This window comes from Erithacus rubecula (genome assembly GCF_903797595.1).
Source record: "Erithacus rubecula genome assembly, chromosome: 20".
Taxonomy (NCBI): Eukaryota; Metazoa; Chordata; class Aves; order Passeriformes; family Muscicapidae; genus Erithacus; species Erithacus rubecula.
Window position 1 is genome coordinate 10,769,622 of NC_136672.1, and position 20,970 is coordinate 10,790,591.

The following is a 20,970-nucleotide window of genomic DNA, read 5'->3' on the forward strand; positions in this document are numbered from 1 at the left end:
CAACAGCAATGGGGGATGCTGCAGCCCAGCATGTGCCTCCTGCACTGGGCCAGGATGGGGTTGGGATGCTCTGTGTTCCCAGTGGGAATGGGGGGACACTGCAGCCCAGCACGGTGCCACACGTGCCAGAATGGGACCAGGATGCTCCGTGTTCCCGGCTGGAACAGGGGGGACACATCACCATGCCTCCTGCGCTTTGTCACCTGCGACCAGCCAGGGCTGGGATGCTCCACATTCCCGCCGGGACTGTGTGTCCGGGCTCTGTCCGCGGTCTGTTTGCAATCAGCCCCGGAGCCGCGTGCGGCCGGGCCCGGTGCCAGCCCCAGGCTGGAAAAGGGGGAGCGGGAGCGGCGGCAGCCAGAGCCGGGGAGCGCAGCCCGGCGAGCGGCCGCGGCAGCGGGAGCGGGGAGGTGGCACCTGCCCAGCCCGGCCCTGGGGGACAGCACACCTTGGGGACACGGGGACATGGCCCGGCTGCTCCCCCTCCTGCTCCTCGCGGCTCTGGGCTGCGCGGCCAGGCCGGGCCGGCGGCCGGCAGCGTGGGACTACGGAGCGGATGGTAATTCCCGACCCTCGGGACCCCCTTCCCACCGGGCTGAACGGGTGGCGGCTCCTGTCCGGGGCTGGGTGACTCCCAGGTGCGGGGCTGGCTGAGGCTCCTGCTCCTGGGGGGCTGCTCGTGGTCCCAGCCCGGCTCCTCCAGCCCAGAGACCCTCGGCGAGGGGCTGCGCCAACCTGACGCTGGTCCTGGACAATTGGAAATTCGCCATCACGTCCCAGCTGCGGAACCTGCTGCTGTCGGACCACCAGACCGTGCTGCCCGACTACGGCCGGTGAGGGGCTGGGGGTCCCTGAGGGGATAATTGGGGTCCCTCGGGGGTTATTTGGGGTCCCTGAGGGGATGTTTGGGGTCCCTGAGGGGATGTTTGGGGTCCCTCGGGGGTTATTTGGGGTCCCTCGGGGGTTATTTGGGGTCCCTGAGGGGATGTTTGGGGTCTCTGCCCTCACGCCGCCGCGCCCGCAGGATCCCGGCGCTGTCGGGAGCCCTGGACGAGCTGTACCGGGATTTCCGCGGCCTGAAGGAGCAGCTGGGCCGGCTCTCGGATCGCTTCGCCCACCTCGAAGCTTCCGTGGAGCAGCTGAGGCGGGCCCGGGGCGCTGCAGCCGCTCCGCGGCGGGGCCGGTCCCGCAGAGCCCCCGCAGGAGCGCCGGGACCCCGCCGTGAGCGGGGAGGGGGCTCAGCCGGCCTGGGGGCGCCTCGGAAAGACGGGGGGCAGAGATAAAGCTTGAGGAGGCTCAGGCTGGGGGGTGTAGGGATGTCACTTGGGGAGTTTGAATCTGGGGGGTTCAGAGTTATCACTTGGGGGACTCAACCAGACTTTTGGGGGTCCATCCCCGTGGGTCAGGGGCTGCCCCCCTCGAGGATCGCACCCGGCCTCTCTCTCTATCAATAAAGCCGCTGTCGCCAGCACCGCCTCGCCCGTTTCTCCCCCGTGCCGGGATTGGGGGTCACACATGGTGGTTGGGGGGGGGTCCTCCCCTCCCGGTACCGATCACCGGGAGCCGCCCCCCCGCTCTGCGCCGCTTTACGGCCTGCCGTAAACTCCCCCCCGCCCATTGCGGCGGCCGCCGCGCAGCCGTAAAGCGGAGCCGCCCGCGCCCCCCGCCCGGTACCCGCGGCCCCTCCGGGAGGGAATTGGGGGGGGCGGGATGGGGAGGATGGGGATTGGAGTGGGGGGCTGTGGGCTGGGCGGGAGTGGGTGTGGGGTGAGGGGCTGACAGTGCAGCTGGGTTTGGGGGGGCTGGGGGTCTCGGTCGGGGAAGGAGGGCTGTGGGACAGGGCTTGGGGTACAAGGGCTGTGATGTGGGGGGCTCTGGGGTGGGTCTGGAGAGTCTGGGGTACATGGATTGTAATGTGGGGGGGTCTGGAGGGTCTGGGGTACAAGAACTGTGATGTGGGGGGGGTCTGGAGGGTCTGGGGTACAAGAACTGTGCTGTGGGGGGGGTCTGGAGGGTCTGGGGTACAAGAACTGTGATGTGGGGGGGGTCTGGAGGGTCTGGGGTACAAGAGCTGTGATGTGGGGGGGCCTCTGGTAGGTCTGGAGGGTGTGGAGTACCAGAGCTGTGATGTGGGGGGCTCTGGGGGCTGTGGAGGTGGGAATGGCAGGGCTGAGGTTGGTGCTTGGGAAGGGGCTGTTTGTGAGGCTGGACCTGAGGGTCTCGTTTCAGGCTGGGGAAGGGGCTGTGGGGCTCAGGGATGGGGGGACTGCAGGTCCAGACGTGCTGTGAGGAGCTGGGGGCTCCAAGAGGAGCACGGGGGTCTGCAGGGCTGTGTCACCACACACTGCCCACAGCCCCAGGCTCAGCCCCTCACAGCCTCTGTCCCCTGCCCCTCCCCACATCCCCAGGCCGGCACCATGGCACAGGTGGGGCACAGGGTGGATTACCTGGCGGGATTCTGCTGCCCGGTGGGGGGGCTGGTGGCGGGCAAGCCGCGGGTGCTGTGCCACGAGAACGAGATCTACCTCTCCAACGGCACCGAGTTCGTCTACGTGTACGACCAGGAGGGCAAAGTGCTCAAGGTGAGGGGCTTGGCGGGGTGGGGGGCTCACCCTGTGTCCCGTGGGGCACCCCTCACTCGTGTCCCCACTCCCTGCATTCCCTCTGTCAGCATCCAGCAAACAAACCCTACAAGCAGCACCCTTTTTTTGGGGTTTGGGGGTGCTGCCAGCTGGCCCCTCTCCCAGTCCTGTGGGACAGCCATTGGATCATTCCCCCCAGCACAGGGGCTTCTCTCCCCTCTCCCCCCAGACCTGCTGGCTGTCCCTGCTGTCACAGCACCCTGACTGACACGCTGCTGCCTTTGTTAATTTGTTCTGATTATCATTTCTAAGAAATCCACCGCTGTACGAGCGGGATCTGCCTCCCACACTGCTCTCCCGCTCGGCAAAGTAGAGCACGTACCCTGCTCCCTGTTTTCCTTCCCCTCAGGGAGCGGGAACGACAGGCTGCCTCAGCCCCTCTCCCACCCCCTGCCCAGGAACACCCAGCTGGGTGCTGCCCAGGGATCTGTTTGTCCCTGCAAATGGCTTTGGATGCCCCTCTGCAGGGATCCACGTTGTCCCTGCCGCCCCTGCGGGTGCCGTGGGAGGTGACATTTGGTTCTGTCCCCTCTGCCAGGCTGTGTACCGCTGTCCTGAGCAGGTGTGGCACGTGGAGCTGCTGCCCCAGCCCCGGCAGCTCTACATCCTGTGCGCCCACAGCGGGATCTACTGCGTGTCCCTGGAGCAGCAGAGCAGGTGAGCCTGGGCTCCCGGGGCTGCCCTGCTGCCTTGGGATCCCTCTGTGCCGGTGCTAAAAGCTCTCCTGCACGAGTGCATTTCCCAGGGCCGGGCAAAGAGGCGGCCAAGGGACACGCTGGCTTCTCCCCACGGCTTGGCTCAGAGCTCTCCCCTGCTTTCCCAAAGGTTAATGGAGCAGACGGACGGCGACGGCCAAGAAAGCAACGGCCCTTCCGGCGTCTTCCCGGTGGAATCAGACTCCTGCATCTTCCCCGATGCCAGCCTGAGCATGTTCACCCTGCTCAGCACCTTCGTCATCACGCTGGCCCAGGACGAGGGCAAGTGGTGGATGCGGCTGCACGAGCTGCCGCGCCCGGAGCAGGACGGGCCCCCGTACCGGCAGGTCAGCCAGGTGGAGTTCTGCCCCGGGAGCCCGCCCGGGGACACGGGGGAGGCGCCCCCCTCCTGCTTCCTGCCCGTGCTGTGCTGCGCCGCCGCGCCCGGCACGCAGGGGCTGTGGTGCTCGGGGGGCTTCGTGCTGGAGGAGCCCCTCTTCAGCCTCCTCTTCGGCATCGACGCCGCCATGCTGGAGTCGCCCATGATCCTGTGTGGTTTCCCGGACGGGCAGCTCTGCTCCGTGCCCCTCAAAGCCCTGAGCTCCTCGCCCACCAGCGACGGCTGCCGCGACGTTTCCACGCCGGCGCCGCCCGTGAAGATCCTGCACCACCTGGAGGAGCCCATCGTGTTCATCGGGGCGCTGCGCACCGAGCGGCGCGCGGCCGACGACGACGACGGCGCCGAGGAGGAGGCGCCGGCGGGCGAGCCCGGCTGTGACTGCGTGGTGGCCGTGGGCCACTACGGGAAGATGGTGGCCGTGAAGGCGGATCAGAGGGAGGAGGCCACGGTGCCGGAGCTCAGGGAGTATTACCTGCGAGGGCCCATCCTGTGCGCGGCCTGCGGCAGCGGCTCCCGCATGTACTACAGCACCCACTCGGACATCTCCGCCGTCGACCTGGACTGGGCGGGCGACTCCTCGGACCCCGAGGACACCGAGAGTGGCACTGGCGTGCTGCCCCCCGTGCTGTCCCCGGCCAGCCTCAGTATCTGTAGTGTCGTGGCTCTTTCCTTGTCCTCTCGGGCCTCGGAAGGTACAGGGGGCAGCGGGGTGGGGTCCCACCTCCCCTCCCTCTGCAGCTCTGGGTGGGCTGGGTGGGGCTTTGTCTTTCATCCTGGGTTTTGTAAGTTGTTCCTGTCCGTTGTGATTCCTGCTCTTCCATGTCTGTTCTCAGTCCCTCTGCACTGCAGGAACTGGCCAGCCCTCACAGCCATGGACTTCCTGCATGGGGCAGCCCCAAACCCCAAACCAGCTCTGATGAGGCTCCTTCCAAAAAGAGAGTGTTCAATGTGCCTCTGGGCTGGCTGCCTGCAGAGCTGTGTGTGCCACCAGCAGATCCCCTGTGTGACAGCTGGGTGCTGCTGGCCTTGGCTGGGGAGTGGCAGGCACGGGGCAGTGTCCCCTCTTGGGGTCTGTGTGCGAGTGGAGTGTGCTGTGGTGTTCTGTGTCTGTCTCCATCACACCCTGCTCCCTCCCTGGCCCCTGACCTGCCCTGCCTGTGCCCTCAGGGGAGTCAGAGCTGTTGGCCCTGTCGGCCAAGGGCCGCCTGGTGTCCTGTGGCCTGTGCAGCCCCGAGGAGCCGGACGTGGAGCTGACCCCTGCTGAGATCGGCCGCAGGATCAAGGAGCTGCTCTCGGGGATCGGGGACACCTCCGAGAGGTAAAGGTGGCACCACACTGGGGTTGTGCAGGTCATTGCCAGTAGTTAATTATGGAACCACAGAATGGTTTGGGTAAGAGACATTAAAGCTCATCCCATTCTACCCCCTGCCATGGGCAGGGACACCTTCCACTGTCCCAGGTTGATCCAAGCCCCATCCAAACTGGGCTGGAACACTTCCAAGGATAAAGGGGCAGCCACAGCTGTTCTGGGCAACCTGTGCCAGGGCCTTCCCACCCTCCCAGGGAACAATTCCTTCCCAATATTCCATCTAAGCCTGCCCTCTGGCAGCAGGAAGCCATTCCTCTTTATCCTTCACTACAGGCCTTTATCCAAAGTACTTCTCCAGCTCCCTTGGAGCCCTTTTATGCACTGGAAGGGGCCCTAATGTCTCTGTGGAGCCTTCTTTTCTCCAGGCTGAACACCCCCACCTCTCCTCGAGCTTTTCTCTTGTAAAACTGCTCCAGCATTTACCTTTGCTGGCTGGGAAGCCCCCCCCAGCCTCGATAATATAAAAGCAGTGTTTGAGGGCAGCCCCCTCGCATGGCACAGCCACCCCCAGCGCTGTGGGCGGGCTGGCAGCGGCAGCCATGGCAGCAGAAGGTGGCACAGGCAGGGTGCCAGGCGCCTGCCACGCGTGCCAAGCCGGCTGTAACAGGCAGGGCAGGCACATGTCTCCATCCTCCATGGCTGGCTGTGCGTGGGGAGGGGCTGTGGGTGAGCCCCCCCTCCATCCACAGGGGGATTCCTGAGGTCTGGAGCCGCTCCACAGGGTCAGCTCTGATGAGATCGTGGATCTGTGGTTGCCATGGCAGAGAAGCTGGGGGTTTCCTGTGGTGGGGTCATGCCAGGAGCAGCTCAACTTGGCAGCACAGCTTCATCCTGACATCCCTCCCGTTGTTTCAGCGCTGTCACATTGTCCTTGCAGAGTGTCCTTCCTGAAGAAGGCCGTGGACCAGAGGAACCGAGCCCTGGCCAGCCTGAACCAGGTGATGAACGTGAGCGCGGCGCTGCTCTCCAGCCAGGAGGGCCACAAGCCCATCGCCTGCACCGTCACTGCCAACTGGAGCTGCCTCCTGCTCCAGGACACCGTCACCATCTCCTGCTTGCTGGAGAACTGCAGCGAGTACAGCCTGGAGGAGGGCTGGACCCTCTGTGTCCAGCTCCTGACCAGCCCCTGTGCCTTAGAGGAGGAATCCATGGATTCGGCCACCACCTTCACCTTCCCCATCGACCAGCTGCTCCCTGGGAACAAGCGGGAGCTGACGCTGCCCCTCGGCCCCGCTGCGGACACCAAGCTGGAGCTGCCTCTGACCATCTCCTGTGCCCTCTACTACAGTTTAAGGGATATTTTGGGCAGTGGCTCCGACTCCTCCGAGGACCTGGATGATTTCCTGCCCGACGACTCGCCCCTGCTGTCCCCAGACAGAGAGGGGATCTGCCTGCCCCTCAGCCAATGCACCATTGACATGCTCCAGTGCCTCCGTTTCGGGAGCAGCCCCCCCGGGCCCGATGCCCCCCCTGCCCCCTCAGACCCTGTGGAGACCTTCCTCAAAGTGTCCCAGGAACAGACTGAACCCAAGGAGGGGAAAGCCCCGGGAGAGGAGAACCTGCCCCCCTCGGCAGCGTCCATCCGAGTGTCCTCAGAGCTGCTGAAAAACGCTCTCAAAACCTCAGAAACAGGTGGGTCCCTGACAGGGAGCATGCCAGGAGTGACCCTGGGGCAGGGGTGCTGGCAGGGTGGCACTGTGACAGCCCCTCCCTTGGGCAAGGAGAGCTGTGTGACCCCACTGCCCTCACCACAGCCCTGCCACACACATGACAATGGCAGTGGCATGACTGAGCTCAGCGTGTCGGGTCCAACCCATGCTACCCTTTCCCCCTCAAGGGCTGCCTCAGGCACAGGCTGTCAGTGGTGTCACATCTCTGCTCTGTCCTTTGGTCCCCAGATGTCCCAGTTTGCTGTGCCACCCTGCGCTGGCTGCTGGCTGAGAACCCCGGGGCCGAGGCGCTGAGCAGCACGGAGGTGGCATCGGTGTGTGGCACGGCACCCGACGGTGGCCACGTCCAGCTGCTCGTCAGAGAGGCAAGGAATGGGTCAGCCCTGAGCCAAGGGATGGGTCAGCCTGCAGGGAAACTCCCTGTCCCACAAAGCCAGCTCCTTCCTGGAGCCACACCATTGTGACCCCCTCCTGTGGGGCTGGGGTTCCAGTGCTGGGCTGGACACTGTGGTCATTTCCCTCTCTCTCTAGATGTTCCTATTTCTTTGGTTCTGGAAAACACTCTTGGATTTGGGTTGTAAATCCACCCTATGCAAAATTCCCCTCTAAAGGCACAGGGAAAAAAGGGGTTTCTGCCCAGCTCTCCTGCCTGACCCCACCTGAGGGGCCCCCAGGTACCTGACAGGTGGATTTGCACCTGAGAGCTCAGATGTCCCCAGGGTGATGAGTGACAGTGTCAATTCTGCCAGGTTCAATCCTCCCAGGGCTCACCTGGTAACACCAGACTGGGGGCACGTGCTCCTGGGAGGAGTGGGAGTGTTTGGGGGGTGTCTGGAGACTTCTGGGGAATCCAGTCCCTGTGGGGAGGGGTCCTGGACCCCACTGCCCAGCGAGGGTGGCAGTAACACTGCTCTCACTGTCCAGGTGGCCATGAATGACCTGAGCCCTGCAGGTCCCATCCAGGCTGTGGAGATCCTGATGGAGAGCCCGTCCCTGGCCCACATGTGCAGGACACACCACGCCGTCATCCGGCGCATACAGGTACCCCCTGGGGCAGGGGGGACCCCAAGGGACCCCAAACACCCTGGAATGGAGCCTGGGGTGCTGTGGGGGGCATTTCTGTGGCACTGTGGTGTGACAGACCAGCACTGCTGGGGCTGGGGGTCCCCAGACTTTGGGGTCATGGGTTTGGAGCTTGGGCTGCCCTGAGATTGGGGCTCCCCAGGACTCGGGGGGGTCTCTGTGGCTGGGACTCCCCAGGACTCAGAATCCCTGAGATTGGGAATTCCCAGGGTTGGATCTGGGGGCTGCTGGAGCTGGGAACATGCAAAGCTGGGTGTCCCTGAGGCTGGGGCTCCTGGGACTGGGGTCCCTGGGGCTGGGTGCTGTCAGCTCCCCCAGCACCCTCCTGCCTCCCTCCCTGGCACAGGCGCTGGTGCTGGAGCAGGCGGCGCAGGGCTCGGGACCCCCCGACCTCCGCATGCAGTACCTGCGTCAGATCCAGGCCAACCACGAGGTGAGCCCCCCACCCCTCCCCGTGGGGACCCCCACCCCACCCCACCCCGGCCCTCACCCCCCGCCCCCCTCCCGCAGATGCTGCTGAAGGAGGCGCAGACCCTGCGGGACCAGCCGCCCCTGGGCGAGGAGGGGGCCGAGGGCTCAGCCACGGCCGAGAAGCTCCTCGACATCTACCGGCAGCTGCGGAACCCCAGCCTGGTCCTGCTGTGAGCGGGGGGGCGGCCAGCCCGCCCCAAACCCCGCCGGCCGGGGTGGGGGCCCACGGGAGAGCCCCCCACCCTAACCAACCCCACCGGAGCAGGAGCGGGGCCGGCGGCGGTCCGGGCGGGGGGTGTGTCTGTGCGTGTTTCGTGGTCGTGTTGTCGGCAGCACCGGGAGGGTCTCGGGGCTCCGGTGGCGGAGCGGGGGCTCCTGGGCTGGCCCAGCCCTGCCCCGCCGCCCCCCAGCCCGGCCCGGCCGGGGCAGCCCCCCGGCGCCGCGCTGTCTTGTGGATCCGTGGTAGTGTAGTGGCCGTGCCGAGCCGAGCCGGGCCGGCCGCGGGCTGAGCCCCCCCGAGCCGCCTTCAGGATCAGGACAAACAGGGTGCTGTGCCCGGGGGAGCCCCGTTTTCTGCTGGGCAGGGGAGGGGGTCTCCGCTCCCCCGTTGTTTCTATAAATGATCTCGTATCTCCATGCTGGTGCGGCGTGGTCCGGCCCCGGCCCCTCCCGCACCTCTCCACTGTCTGTAACTCTGTCGTCTGCCATGAAAACGATCCTGTTGCTCATCCCGTGCCTGGCTCTGTTCCTTTCCATCCTCCCGGAGGGTCCTGGCAGCTCTCAGGAGTGGGGGGCTTCCACTGCCACCCCCCTGCACCTCCAGCCTGGCAGAGGAGCCACGGGCTCCCCAGGCCCCTCGGGCTCCTGCCCCGTGGCTTTGCTTTGCTGACCCCCCCCTCATCCCTTGTGGCACCCCTGGGAGTCCCTGCATCCCACTGACCCCCGGATCAGCCCCTTCCATGGGGGCTGGGCGCTCCTGGGAGGGAAGCAGGGCTGGATCTCGGTGGGAAGGAGGGCGCGGCGCTGCCCCAGTGTGATCCAAGCGACTTTATTGCCGTGAATGGCGGGGGCACAGCTGCCATGGGCGGTGCCAGCGCTGCCACCACCCCTCTGCCAGGGACAGGCGGGTGCCCCGGTGGCCGCGGGGGAGGTTCTGGGGTCAGTACTCCCAGAGCGTGGCTCGCAGCACGGACTCGCTGTCGGCACGCAGGGTCCCCGCGGGGTCCCCGCGCAGGTACCGCCCGTTCTTCCCTTTGATGGCCACGCGGCCCCGCTCCCGGAACTCGAAGAAGAAATCCTCGGACAGGTCCCCGTCGCTGCACACCGAGCCGCTGCTCGCCACGTACCAGTACTTGCCCCCCTGGCCTGCAGGGAGCCCCGAAGGGGGGGTGTCAGTGCAGGACCCCCAGGAACACCCCACCCCACACCACAGCCCCCCCGCCCACCTTGGATCTGGTAGGCGCCGTCGCTGAAGCTGATGTGGAAGACGTCGTAGACGGAGCGGTTGGAGTCGAGCAGGTTGGAGCCCCGGTGGTAGCAGACGAAGCCGTGCTCCCCCCGCAGCACCAGCATCGGGCGGTTGATCAGCTTCAGAGTGAACTCCTCGTCCTCCCCTGCACAGCACCCGGCTCTCAGCATCCTGGGGACCCCCCCCCCGTGCCCCCTGTCCCCCCCAGAACTTACCCACGGTGTCGCTGACGGCCGCCAGCTGCCCGTTCCTCTTGGTGCAGACGTAGCGGCCGTTGCTGGCGCGCAGGGCCACGCGCCGCCCGCGCCACTCGATGTCAAACATGGTGTTGGCAGCGCTGGGGACAGAGGGACAGCGTGAACTGGGGGTGCCTGCGTCACCCCAAACCATCTCTCCGCCCTGCAGCCTCACTCACATTTCGGTGGCCACGGCCTGGATGCCCCCGTGGGCCACCAGGGTCCAGTAGCTGCCGGTGTTGGTGTGGAGGCTGCACTTGTTGGTGTCGCGGTCGATCTGCATCTGGAAGGTCTCGTGGTTCAGCTCCTCATCCTGGTTTGCTGAGACATTCACACCTGGGGGGAGACTGGGTGTTGGTGCTGGTCCTGCTGTGTGAGCACTGGTCACACTCCAGCCATCAGCACCACTCCTGCTCCAGCCACTGGCACTGGTCCTGTCCTGGCCCTGGGCAGCAGTCTCAGTCTGGCCATGGTCACCAATCCCACTTTGGCACTAGTCCTACTCTAGTCATCATTGGTGACCCCACTCCGGCCATTGTCACCAATCCAAATCCAGCCACAGGCACTGATCCCACTCCAACCATTGTCCCTGTTTTATTCCAGCCATTGGCACCCATCCTATTCCAGCCATGGGTATCGGTTCCACTCTGTTGGCTACTGTCACCAAAGCCACTCTGTCCATGGTCACTGATCCCGCTCTGGCCATTGGCACCGATCCTGCTCTGGCCATTAGGACCAATCCCATCCCAGCCATTGTCCCACCCCAATCATCACTGCCGCTGCCCCACGGCCACCCTCCCCCTCCCCCTCAAATCCTCCTGCAAACAATTGTGCTAATTGGGCTGGTTAATCAGCTTGTCACCGCCGTGTCCATCTGGTCACAAACCCCTATTTATAGCTGGTTCCCCCCCTCACCCAGCATTAAGCTGCTTGGCACAGGGGTGGCACCATCCCCGGGGGGCACCTGGGGGCGAGTGGGGTCCCTTGGGTCTCAAACAAGGGGTTCTGCCCACCTGTGTCACATCCACGGGCTCTACACACGTGTGTGCACACAGGGCATCGTGTGTGGTGTGCACAGGCAGATGTGTGAAGCTGTGGGTGCTGCACGGAGCATGGCACACCTGTGTGTGTGTGTGTGTGTGTGTGTGTGTGTGTGTGTGTGCACGTACACACCTGTGCACACCCCCAGCCCTGCACGTGCTCACACACACAGCCCTGTGCACGCCCACAGAGCCCTGCACATGCACACACGTGTGTACACACACACCCACGCCTTGCCCCCGCAGCCCTGCCCACCCCACAGCTGCTCCCACTCCATCCTCACTGACCTCAGCCCCCCCTCAGGACCCCCAGTGTCCCTCTCCAGCAGCCACGTCCCCAGGATGTGGCTGTAGGATCCCCCCCAGCCAGGCACAGCGCTGCGGGGTTGTTACTATGGGGTCTTCCCCGGGTTTTGGGGTCCCTGGGTGGGCACAGAGCAGGGCAGGGATTGTGGGGAGCTCTTACCCTGCCGGATGGAGACATATCTGCCGTTGGCCGCCGTGAACACCACCTGGGGGTGACTCTCCTCCAGGTCAAAGAGTTCATCTTTGCCCGGCTTGGAGCTGCGGCCGGATTTGAGGGTGCCGGTGGGTCCGGTGGGCGCCAGGTATTTCCCGTCGCAGTCCTTGAACGCCAACTTGCCAGCCTTGAACTCGAGGGTGTAACCGGTGCCGGCGCCGGGCTCGGGCACCAAGGTGCCATCGCAGCGCAGGTAGCGCTCGTCGGCCGTGCGCAGGCTGTACTTCTTGTCCTGGAAGCAGAGGGTGATGAGCGCGTCCACCCCCCAGGGCAGGTTGCTGTCGGTGGCGATCTCGTCCTCGTGGGCGCTCAGGTGGGCGTAGCGGCGGCGGCTGACGCTCAGCAGGTTGGCCTGGGGGTGCATGGCCAGGTGCACGGTCCAGAGCTCGCCCTCCGTCACGCTGGGGGCGAAGCAGGACAGGCGATCCTCGCGGCCCCCGAAGAAGCGCCGGTGCGGGGCCGACTGCAGCGCCCAGCGCCCGTCCGACTGCGTGATGATGCTGAAGCCTTCGTCCCGGCCCGGCTGCTCCGCCTCGCAGCGCACCTTCCCGTCCTTGTCGGCGCCCAGGTACCGGCCCAGGTGGCTCTTGAGGAAGACGATGGAGCTGTCGGCTTCATCCTGCTCCAGCGTCCAGATCTGCTTGCGCTTGAGGCTGGGCGCCGAGGCGTTCACCTTGTAGCCGAAGCTCTCCGCCGTCAGGTACCGGCTCTCGCAGTTGATCAACCCGAACTGGATCTTCAGCACCTGGTGGATCCCATTCGTTGGCATCTTCCGCCGAGGCGGGGCGGCCCCCGGGGGCCGGCGGGGGCTCCCCCGGCGCTGCCGAGCCCGGGCGTCGCGGCGGGGCCGGACGGAGCGCCCGCGGCGGGGGCGGCTGCGCTGCCCCGGCCCCACGGAGCGGGACGAGGGACCCGGGGGGCTGCGATTACCCGCAGGGGGGATTAGAGACCGGGCGGGTTGCGATGGGCACCGGGGGCGCCCGGGCGAGGGGGCACCGCGGCAGCCCCCGGCCACGCCACCGTCCCTCGCCGCGGCCCCGTCCGGCTGTGGCGGAGCCGCGGGTGGAAAACTTGGGTGGGAACCCGATCCGGGCCGGCGTATCCGTTCCGATCCCGGCGGGTTAAGGTTACCGGCCCCTCTGATTCAGCAGCGGGTCACCTCCAGCCGCGCCGCCTCCCGGCCAGCCCCTAAGCGCCTTTTCCAATTAGCCAGGCATTTTGATTAGTGTAAACCTTTTATCCTGCTTTGGGGCCCTTGGCCTCCATCTGTCCTGTGGCCCCAAATCCCTCCTGCAGCTGTGGATCGGGGTCACGGACACCCTCAAGCCCCCGGAGCCCACCCCCTGGGCGTGGGGCTCCTTCGGGGCTGAGCTCGCCTGGAACTCATGACAGGGATGAGGGTCCGGCCCCTTGGAGAGGATGGGGATGTGGGGTACAGGAGGGGACAGCAGTGTAGGGGACATTCCCCACTCCAACCCCAGCCCTCCTGAGACCCTCAGGCGGGGCAGGTGCAGCCACAGAGACCCCCGGCCTCGGCCCCGCTGCACCGGGGACACCTGGGGACAGGCGGGGACGGGCTCTGCCACCACCTGGACCCCCCGAAGTGCCCCGATCCCCCGTGCGGGGGTCCGGCCGTGCCGTGGCGATGCCGAGCCGGCTCCCGCTGCCGTCCCCCCAGCCCCGCGGCTCCGGTGTCATCCCGGTGCGCGGTTATTGTTCCCGCAAACAGCCCCAGCTTTGGTTGCTCATGACTTTTTCATGTCGGGCTGGCGCTGCCCGCGCCGGGGGGTGCCGAGGCCCCCCGAGCCGCGACACCCGAGCCGCGCCCGCCCGGCCGCGGTAACTGACCCCCGAAACGGAGCCGGCTCGGCTTTCGGGCCGCGCCGCGGGGGGAATAAGTGGGTCAGGGTCCTGGGGGGCTCGGGGGGGACGTGGGTGGCTGAGTGGCTCTCGGTGGGTGCCCGCCGGCACCTGCCCTGCAGCGCAGCCGGGAGCGGCATTTATACATCCCGGCCCCCCCGCCGCCCCCCGGTGGGGTCAGGTTCCCCTCGGGGGGGGAGCTCTGGGCGCTGTCCCACAGGCACAGCGTGTCCTGTGTCCCCCCCCGGCTTGGGGACAGTCAGACCCCACCCCACTGGGGTCTGCTGAGGTCGGACATGCTCGTGACAGCCCCTGTGATCGGGACATCGCAGGGGGCGAGGGTGGGTGACCCCCCGATTTCCATCCAACACCCTTCCTAGGAGGAAAATGAGGGTGCTGGGCTGACGGGGGGTCCGCACTGGTGGGGGGCTGGCAGAGGGGAGGGGGGTTCGGGGAGGCTCAGGCAGGGTCTTGGGGTGGTTGTCGTAGTGGGGGTCAGGAGGATTTCGGGGTGCTGGGTGTGCTGGGTGGTGGGAGCCCCTCCTGGTTTCCATCCAGGGAGGGATATGGGGCTCTTGCGCTACTCAGGAACCCCAATCCCTGGTAGGGAGCTGGCAGAGGGATGGGGGTCCTCAACCGTGCCCCAGCGGGCCGGGAGTATCAGGGCAGGGTCTCGGGGGGTCCGCTGGGGGAGCAGGAGGGGGGATCGGGGACCTGGGAGGTGGGACTGCTCCATCACCACCCCACCACTCCACCCCTGCGAACGGGCAGCGGGGACTGACGGACGGATGGACGGACACCGAGCGGCGGGGCGGGGCGGGGGTGGTGCCTTCCTCCACCTCTTCCTCCTCCTTTTCCTCTTCCTCCTCCTCGTCCTCCCGCCCCTGCCCCTCCCTACCCGGCCCTGCCCGCCCTGAGTCACGGGTGGGGGCGGCCCCGGTACTGTGTCCGGCCGGGATGTCCCCCGGGAATCCGCGGGTGTCACCTGCGCAGCCCCCCCGAGCCAGACCCCCCTCGGGACCTCCCTGTCCCTGCACGGCCCGGCGGGACACGGCGCTGCAGCGGGGACACGAGACCCCTCGAGCTGTGCCGGGTCCATCCCGGACCCCCGTCACCCCCCCGGGGCCATCCCCAGTCGCTGCCGGCTCCGAACCCCGACAATCCCGGTGCCACCCATCCCGGTGGCACCGGGAGCTGCTGCGAAGGGCTGGGCAGGGGTGGGAATCCCGTGGGAGGCGGGACGGCGTCGCCAGTGGCCACCACTGCCATGGGCCCGAGTGGCACCAGGAGCCGGCGTGGTGCGTGGGCCTCTGGCACAGCATGTGGCTACCTGGCGCGGTACCTGGCATGATAGGTGGCTAGTTGGTATGGTACATGGCTAATGTGACATGGGACATGGCTACCTAGCACAGTGTGGGACTACCTGACATGACATGGCTACTTGACATGGGGTGTGGCTACCTGACATGAGGTGTGGCTACTTGAATTGGTACATGGTACATGGCTACCTGGTGCTACATGGCTACTCGATGTGGTGCCTGGGCCTTTGGCACAGCGTGTGGCTATCTGACACAGTACATGGCTACCTGTCGTGATATGTGGCACCTGAAACAGTGCTTGGCTACCTGACATGGGGCGTGGCTACCTGGTCGCACTGCACGACCAGCCAGGACCCCTGGCACACACACACACCTGTGTGGCACTGCCCAGGTGGGAGCCATGGCCGTGCCCCCCCATGGCAGCGGGGAATGGGCTCGGGCATGAGGAGCCCCCAGTCTGGGGGTGCCGGAGGGGCTGGGGGGGCTCAGCCCGGGGGTCACTGGGGTGTCAGACAGGTGTGCGGTGCTGGGGGCACGGGGGGACAGGGGGTGCCCGTAGCGGTGAGAGGTGTCACCTCCGGGACACGCAGTGTCACCTGGGGGTGCAGGGCAGAGTCGGGAGTGCAGCGGGGATGAGTTGGGGCGCACCGAGGGTCCCCAGCCCGGGGCTGTGTGCGGGGTTGGGGGTGCCGGGTGGGTGTCATGGGTGAGGAGTGCAGGACCCACTTGTGGGGGGCCCGGCTGCCCTGGGCGGGGGTGCAGGTGGGTAAAGGGGGGGTCCCAGCGCCAGGTGCCATGAATGGGAGGGTCCTGGTGCCCGGGTGCGGGGTGCAGCTGCCGTGGTGGGGGGGTCACGGTGCCCGGGTGGGGTGCACGACCTGCCCGGTGCTACCCAGGGTGGGGGGCGCGGTCCCGACTTCGGGGTGCGGGGCCAGGCCCGAGCAGGCCCGCGGGGGCCCGGCACTCCCGGAGGCGCTGCCGGGAGGGGTTCCGGAGCTGCCCCGGGTGGGGCGCGGCCGGGGGGTCCCGCCGGGATCGGGGGGTCCCACTGCAACCGGGGGTCGCCCCCCCGCACCCCCCCCGCCCCATGCAGGTTCCGGGGTGCCGCGGGGCGGAGTTAGCCCGGCAGCCGCCCCACGTGGCCTGGGCAGAGCCAGCCAATGAGAGCGCCTGTTTCTGAAAGATCTCCATATATGGCGATGTTCTCGGCCGAGGAGGCGGGGTTTTCGAGCCCCGGGTATAAAAGCGCGGGGCTGGCAGCCGTGCGGTCTCACTCAGCCGGCGGCAGCGGACCAAGCGGCACCGTCACCGCAGCGCCCACAGAAGCGACCCCCGCGCAGCAGGTACCCCACGGCCCCGCACCGCGCCCCCACCGCCCCTTTCCCCGCATTCCCCGGGGGCAAGGGTAGGCATATTTTACCGCGATCGGTTCTCTTCGGCCCCTTTGTGGGCTGCGGCTGAGTAGCGCGTGTCCTCCCCTCGTGCCCCCCCGCGTCGCGTCGCGATGGTGTCGGCCGTGGGTACAGGCCGGTGGGGGTGTGAGGGGGGCTGCGTCGCCATTGGTGGATGCGGCGTGTGACGTCAGGGCGCGGGAGATTCAAATGGAAATGTTTAAGCGGGAGAAACCATTGGGGCGCCGTAGCGGGGGGGGGGCCGGGCATGGCCCGGCGCCAGCGGCTCCTCCCGGGGCCGCGGCGGGCGCTGACCCGGCCCTTCCCTTCCTCCCTCCCGCCGCAGTCTCCGCCATGGAAGAGGAAATCGCCGCTCTCGTCATCGACAATGGCTCCGGCATGTGCAAGGCCGGGTTCGCCGGGGACGACGCTCCCCGCGCCGTGTTCCCCTCGATCGTCGGGCGCCCCCGGCACCAGGTGAGGCGGGCGGGGGACACGGGCCGGGGCTGGGGCCGGGGCGCGGCGGGGGCGGCGCTGACTCACCCGTTGGGTTTCGCAGGGTGTCATGGTGGGCATGGGGCAGAAGGACAGCTACGTGGGGGACGAGGCGCAGAGCAAGAGAGGCATCCTGACCCTCAAGTACCCGATCGAGCACGGCATCGTCACCAACTGGGATGACATGGAGAAGATCTGGCACCACACCTTCTACAACGAGCTGCGGGTGGCCCCCGAGGAGCACCCGGTGCTGCTCACAGAGGCTCCCCTGAACCCCAAGGCCAACAGAGAGAAGATGACGCAGGTACCGTCTCCTCTCCACCTGCTGGCCCCCCCTCACTCATTTCCTTCACCAATCTTCCTTGTTACATCTAAAACCTGAATTTTTTGTTCTTTTTTTTTTTTTTTTCTCCCGACATTTTCAGGGTTCTGTTCTCCTGGCATTTCTCCCCTGACGCCTCAGGTTCTTTCATTTGTGTTTCTGCCTGCATCTTTTGGCTTTTCCTTCACACACCGGGGTTGCTCTGCATGCAGCATGTGTGTTCTAACACGAGTGCACACACCCAGCTCGGGGCTCGCTGCTCACTGACTCCTGTTCTCCTTGCAGATCATGTTTGAGACCTTCAACACCCCGGCCATGTACGTGGCCATCCAGGCCGTGCTGTCCCTCTACGCCTCTGGCCGTACCACAGGGATTGTAATGGACTCCGGGGACGGTGTCACCCACACGGTGCCCATCTACGAGGGCTATGCCCTGCCCCACGCCATCCTGCGTCTGGACCTGGCCGGCCGCGACCTCACCGACTACCTCATGAAGATCCTGACAGAGAGGGGCTACAGCTTCACCACCACGGCCGAGCGCGAGATCGTGCGCGACATCAAGGAGAAGCTGTGCTACGTGGCGCTGGACTTCGAGCAGGAGATGGCCACGGCCGCCTCCTCCTCCTCGCTGGAGAAGAGCTACGAGCTGCCCGACGGGCAGGTCATCACCATCGGCAACGAGAGGTTCCGGTGTCCCGAGGCGCTTTTCCAGCCTTCCTTCCTGGGTAGGTGTGGGGCGGGGTCTGCTCTGCAGGGGGAGGGCGGGTCATTAAGGGATCCTGATTAGCATTAATGAGATGGATGTGGCACTGATGAAGCTGCTTTCCTCCTCTCCCAGGCATGGAGTCCTGCGGCATCCACGAGACCACCTTCAACTCCATCATGAAGTGCGACGTGGACATCAGGAAGGACCTGTACGCCAACACGGTGCTGTCGGGGGGCACCACCATGTACCCGGGCATTGCTGACCGCATGCAGAAGGAGATCACGGCGCTGGCTCCCAGCACCATGAAGATCAAGGTGGGCAGGGCTCGGTGGGGAGGGCGGGCTGGGCGCAGGGGAGGTTGGAGCAGCTCTGACTCTGCTTTGTGTCTCTCCTCCCGCAGATCATCGCCCCGCCCGAGCGCAAATACTCCGTGTGGATCGGCGGCTCCATCCTGGCCTCCCTCTCCACCTTCCAGCAGATGTGGATCAGCAAGCAGGAGTACGACGAGTCCGGCCCCTCCATCGTGCACCGTAAATGCTTCTAAACGGACTGCGGGCCCCGCCCGGGGGGCGTGCCCAGGCATCCACACACCTCATGCCAGCCTCCTGCAACTGGAATAAGCCTTCTTCCAAAAGAATCCTGCCCTTGGGAAGCCTGTACCTGATGTTAGACACGTGGATGGGCACGCTGTCACTTGATCTGACCTTGTTGTAGGCGAGTTAGCCGGGCCCTGAGCTCATACCCTGTACAGATCGGCTCCCCAGGGCTCCCCAATCCCGGGATTTCCCCATCCCAGGGCTCCCCACACTGACAGCGGGCCCAGCTCCGCTCTGTACAGGGTATTTGGAGCCAGACGTTGCCGTACATCCCGTGTGGAATATTCCAGGTTTCCTGTAGAGGCTGGTAGGAGTTCATCAAGAATTTTTTTTCACCGTTTCTAGCAAGGTTGGGAAAAAAAAAAACAACCCACAAAAACAAGCATATCGCATCCGAGCCTTACACCCCTCCTCATCATCCTCCTCCTCTCCCCTCATCCACCACGGGGCTCGAGTTCCTCAACTCTGAGTTGCTGAAACTCTGCATTTACACCTGTAAATTTTCTGCATTGTTTTAATTTATGTCAGATGATTTTTTTTCTTTTTTTTTTTTTTTTTTTTTTTTTTTTTTGTACGTTGCCTTAATGTTCTCACGTGACGGTAGGAAAAGCAAACAAAGGAAACCAAAATTTGTTTAAAAATCATCCGAAAAGTTGAGAAATTGTAACGCCCAACAACACTTCATTGTGTAAGGAAAATAAAATGGTAAAAAGCTGCAGTAACTCCAGCTGGGTTTGTGTGTGGTGAGGGGAGGGAGATTGGGTGGCAGCTTCCCCAGGAAGCTGGGGTGTGGTTTTGGGGCTAAAAATAGGAGTTTTGGGTCAGTACAGTGTTCATGGGCTGGATTTTTACCTGGGGTGCTGCCCACCAGCCCTGGCCCTGCCTGGGGGTCTCCAGCTGGTCTCTCCCCACTCCTCCAGATCCCAAAGTGCCCCTGGCCCTGGTCTGGGTGTTGGGGTGGGTGGGATTCACTCCGGGTGCCCCCAGGGTGGGTGGAATGTCCCCTTAGGAACACCCCACGCCCCTCAGGATGGTGTCCCCAGCCCCGTGAGTGACAGGTGACAGCAGCAGGGGTGGCTGCAGGGGCTCATCAGGGCCCTGTGGTGGCATTGTCCCCTCTGTGCTGGGGACATGCCGGGGTGCAGGGTCCCCCCGGGACGGGGGTCCCTGAGGGTCCCCCTGGCTGTGCTGGGTGGGTGTCACCTACACCCCCCTGCAGCTGTCCCTCTGTCCATCCCACCCTGCACCTGTCTGTCCCTCCCGGCTGCTCTGCACCCACCATCCTACCATCGCTGTGTCCCTCTGTCCAGCCTCCTCACATCCATCTGTCCGTCCAGCTGTCCATCCCCCCTCCCTGCATCCATCCGTCTGTCCACCCAGCCCTGCACTTGCCTGGCTCACCATCCCTCCCTCCCAGTCTGTCTGTCCAGCTGTCCATCCCTGCCTGTGCCCATCTGCCTGTCCATCTGTCCCTTTCCGTGTCCATCCGTCTGTCCAGCCATCTTTCCATCCCTTTGCCAACCTGTCCAGTCTCCCTCCAGCCATGTCCTGGTCCATCTGTCCTTTCGTTCTGCGGGGCCTGTGTCCATCTGTCTGTCACATTTCCATCCCGCAAATCCTCCCTGTCCCGTGTCCCTCTGTCGTTGTCCGTCTGTCCCGCGGTGTGTGCCGCTCTATCGCGACGCGGCCGCCAGGGGGCAGCACGGTCCCGCGCGAGCCCCGGCCCCGCCCACAGCGCCCCCTGGCGCCCGGGCTGGGGTCTGACGGCGCGCGCCGGGGCCGAGAACAAAAGCGCGCCGCGCCAGCCAATGGCAGCGCGGCTGCGGACTCGGCCCGCGCTGATTGGCGGAGGCTCGGCCAATGGCGAGGGGGCGCTGCCCGTCCGTCTGAGCCCACGTGGGGAGGGGGGAGCAGGCCCTGAGTGATCGATAGAACCTGATAGATCCCTGATCCCCCCCGATAGATCCCTGATCCACCCCTGATAGATCCATGATCCACCCCTGATAGATCCATGATCCGCCCCTGATAGATCCATGATCCGCCCCTGATAGATCCCTGATCCGCCCCTGATAGATCCATGATCCACCCCTGATAGATCCATGATCCACCCCGATAGATCCCTGATCCACCCCTGATAGATCCCTGATCCACCCCGATAGATCCATGATCCACCCCTGATAGAACCCAGATCTATCCTGATCCATCCCTGATCCACCCGATAGATCCCTGATCCACCCCTGATAGAACCCAGATCTATCCTGATCAATCCCTGATCCACCCGATAGATCCATGATCCACCCCTGATAGAACCCAGATCTAACCTGATCCATCCCTGATCCACCCGATAGATCCATGATCCACCCCTGATAGATCCCTGATCCGCCCCTGATAGAACCCAGATCTATCCTGATCCATCCCTGACCCACCCCTGATAGATCCATGATCCACCCTGATAGATCCCTGATCCACCCCTGATAGATCCCTGATCCACCCCGATAGATCCATGATCCACCCCTGATAGATCCCTGATCCACCCCTGATAGAACCCAGATCTATCCTGATCCATCCCTGACCCACCCCTGATAGATCCCTGATCCACCCCGATAGATCCATGATCCACCCCTGATAGAACCCAGATCTAACCTGATCCATCCCTGATCCACCCCTGATAGATCCATGATCCACCCC

The 20,970-nt window shown here is 65.2% G+C and overlaps 4 protein-coding genes across 6 annotated transcripts; 3 read left to right on the top strand and 1 right to left on the bottom strand.

Annotated features, from left to right (window-relative positions):
* Positions 1–15: 15 nt before the first annotated feature.
* On the top strand, positions 16–1,283 carry LOC306810532 (uncharacterized protein; the record flags this gene model as incomplete). Its single annotated transcript, XM_079323218.1, has 3 exons — positions 16–559; positions 704–833; positions 1,025–1,283. 3 exons carry the CDS (start codon positions 16–18, stop codon positions 1,281–1,283), a joined length of 933 nt encoding a protein of 310 aa, XP_079179344.1.
* Positions 1,284–1,616: 333 nt separating this feature from the next.
* FAAP100 (FA core complex associated protein 100) lies at positions 1,617–9,058 on the top strand. 2 transcript variants are annotated; one of them, XM_079323243.1, is made up of 10 exons: positions 1,617–1,670; positions 2,409–2,582; positions 3,181–3,299; positions 3,468–4,429; positions 4,905–5,055; positions 5,984–6,738; positions 7,005–7,141; positions 7,701–7,817; positions 8,206–8,292; positions 8,370–9,058. In XM_079323243.1, the coding sequence occupies exons 2-10, from the start codon at positions 2,418–2,420 to the stop codon at positions 8,502–8,504; spliced, it is 2,628 nt and encodes an 875-aa protein (XP_079179369.1). In that variant the 5' UTR covers positions 1,617–1,670; positions 2,409–2,417; the 3' UTR covers positions 8,505–9,058. The 2 variants fall into 2 exon arrangements, with proteins under 2 accessions (XP_079179369.1, XP_079179370.1); XM_079323244.1 differs by lacking the exon at positions 1,617–1,670 and having other exon boundaries at positions 2,349–2,582.
* Positions 9,059–9,187: 129 nt separating this feature from the next.
* Positions 9,188–13,801, bottom strand: FSCN2 (fascin actin-bundling protein 2, retinal). The gene is made up of 5 exons (XM_079323251.1): positions 11,541–13,801; positions 10,214–10,370; positions 10,014–10,135; positions 9,776–9,943; positions 9,188–9,695 (listed from the first exon to the last, which is right to left on the bottom strand). The coding sequence occupies exons 1-5, from the start codon at positions 12,361–12,363 to the stop codon at positions 9,490–9,492; spliced, it is 1,476 nt and encodes a 491-aa protein (XP_079179377.1). The 5' UTR covers positions 12,364–13,801; the 3' UTR covers positions 9,188–9,489.
* Positions 13,802–15,955: 2,154 nt separating this feature from the next.
* Positions 15,956–19,004, top strand: ACTG1 (actin gamma 1). Of its 2 annotated transcripts, XM_079323287.1 has the most exons (6): positions 15,956–16,116; positions 16,511–16,641; positions 16,724–16,963; positions 17,267–17,705; positions 17,819–18,000; positions 18,087–19,004. In XM_079323287.1, exons 2-6 carry the CDS (start codon positions 16,519–16,521, stop codon positions 18,228–18,230), a joined length of 1,128 nt encoding a protein of 375 aa, XP_079179413.1. In that variant the 5' UTR covers positions 15,956–16,116; positions 16,511–16,518; the 3' UTR covers positions 18,231–19,004. The 2 variants fall into 2 exon arrangements, with proteins under 2 accessions (XP_079179413.1, XP_079179414.1); XM_079323288.1 differs by lacking the exons at positions 15,956–16,116; positions 16,511–16,641 and adding an exon at positions 17,085–17,122 and having other exon boundaries at positions 16,868–16,963.
* Positions 19,005–20,970: the final 1,966 nt, after the last annotated feature.

Excerpts from the sequence above, each read along its gene's own strand:
- FAAP100 (XM_079323243.1), top strand. The coding sequence starts at position 2,418 with ATGGCACAGGTGGGGCACAGGGTGGATTACCTGGCGGGATTCTGCTGC. Across the intron at positions 5,056-5,983 it reads ATCGGGGACACCTCCGAGAG|AGTGTCCTTCCTGAAGAAGG; the intron begins GTAAAGGTGGCA and ends TTGTCCTTGCAG. Across the intron at positions 7,142-7,700 it reads TCCAGCTGCTCGTCAGAGAG|GTGGCCATGAATGACCTGAG; the intron begins GCAAGGAATGGG and ends CTCACTGTCCAG.
- FSCN2 (XM_079323251.1), bottom strand. The coding sequence starts at position 12,363 with ATGCCAACGAATGGGATCCACCAGGTGCTGAAGATCCAGTTCGGGTTG. Across the intron at positions 10,371-11,540 it reads ATATGTCTCCATCCGGCAGG|GTGTGAATGTCTCAGCAAAC; the intron begins GTAAGAGCTCCC and ends GTCTCCCCCCAG. Across the intron at positions 9,696-9,775 it reads CGGCGCCTACCAGATCCAAG|GCCAGGGGGGCAAGTACTGG; the intron begins GTGGGCGGGGGG and ends GGCTCCCTGCAG.
- ACTG1 (XM_079323287.1), top strand. The coding sequence starts at position 16,519 with ATGGAAGAGGAAATCGCCGCTCTCGTCATCGACAATGGCTCCGGCATG. Across the intron at positions 17,706-17,818 it reads TTTCCAGCCTTCCTTCCTGG|GCATGGAGTCCTGCGGCATC; the intron begins GTAGGTGTGGGG and ends CTCCTCTCCCAG. Across the intron at positions 18,001-18,086 it reads CCAGCACCATGAAGATCAAG|ATCATCGCCCCGCCCGAGCG; the intron begins GTGGGCAGGGCT and ends CTCCTCCCGCAG.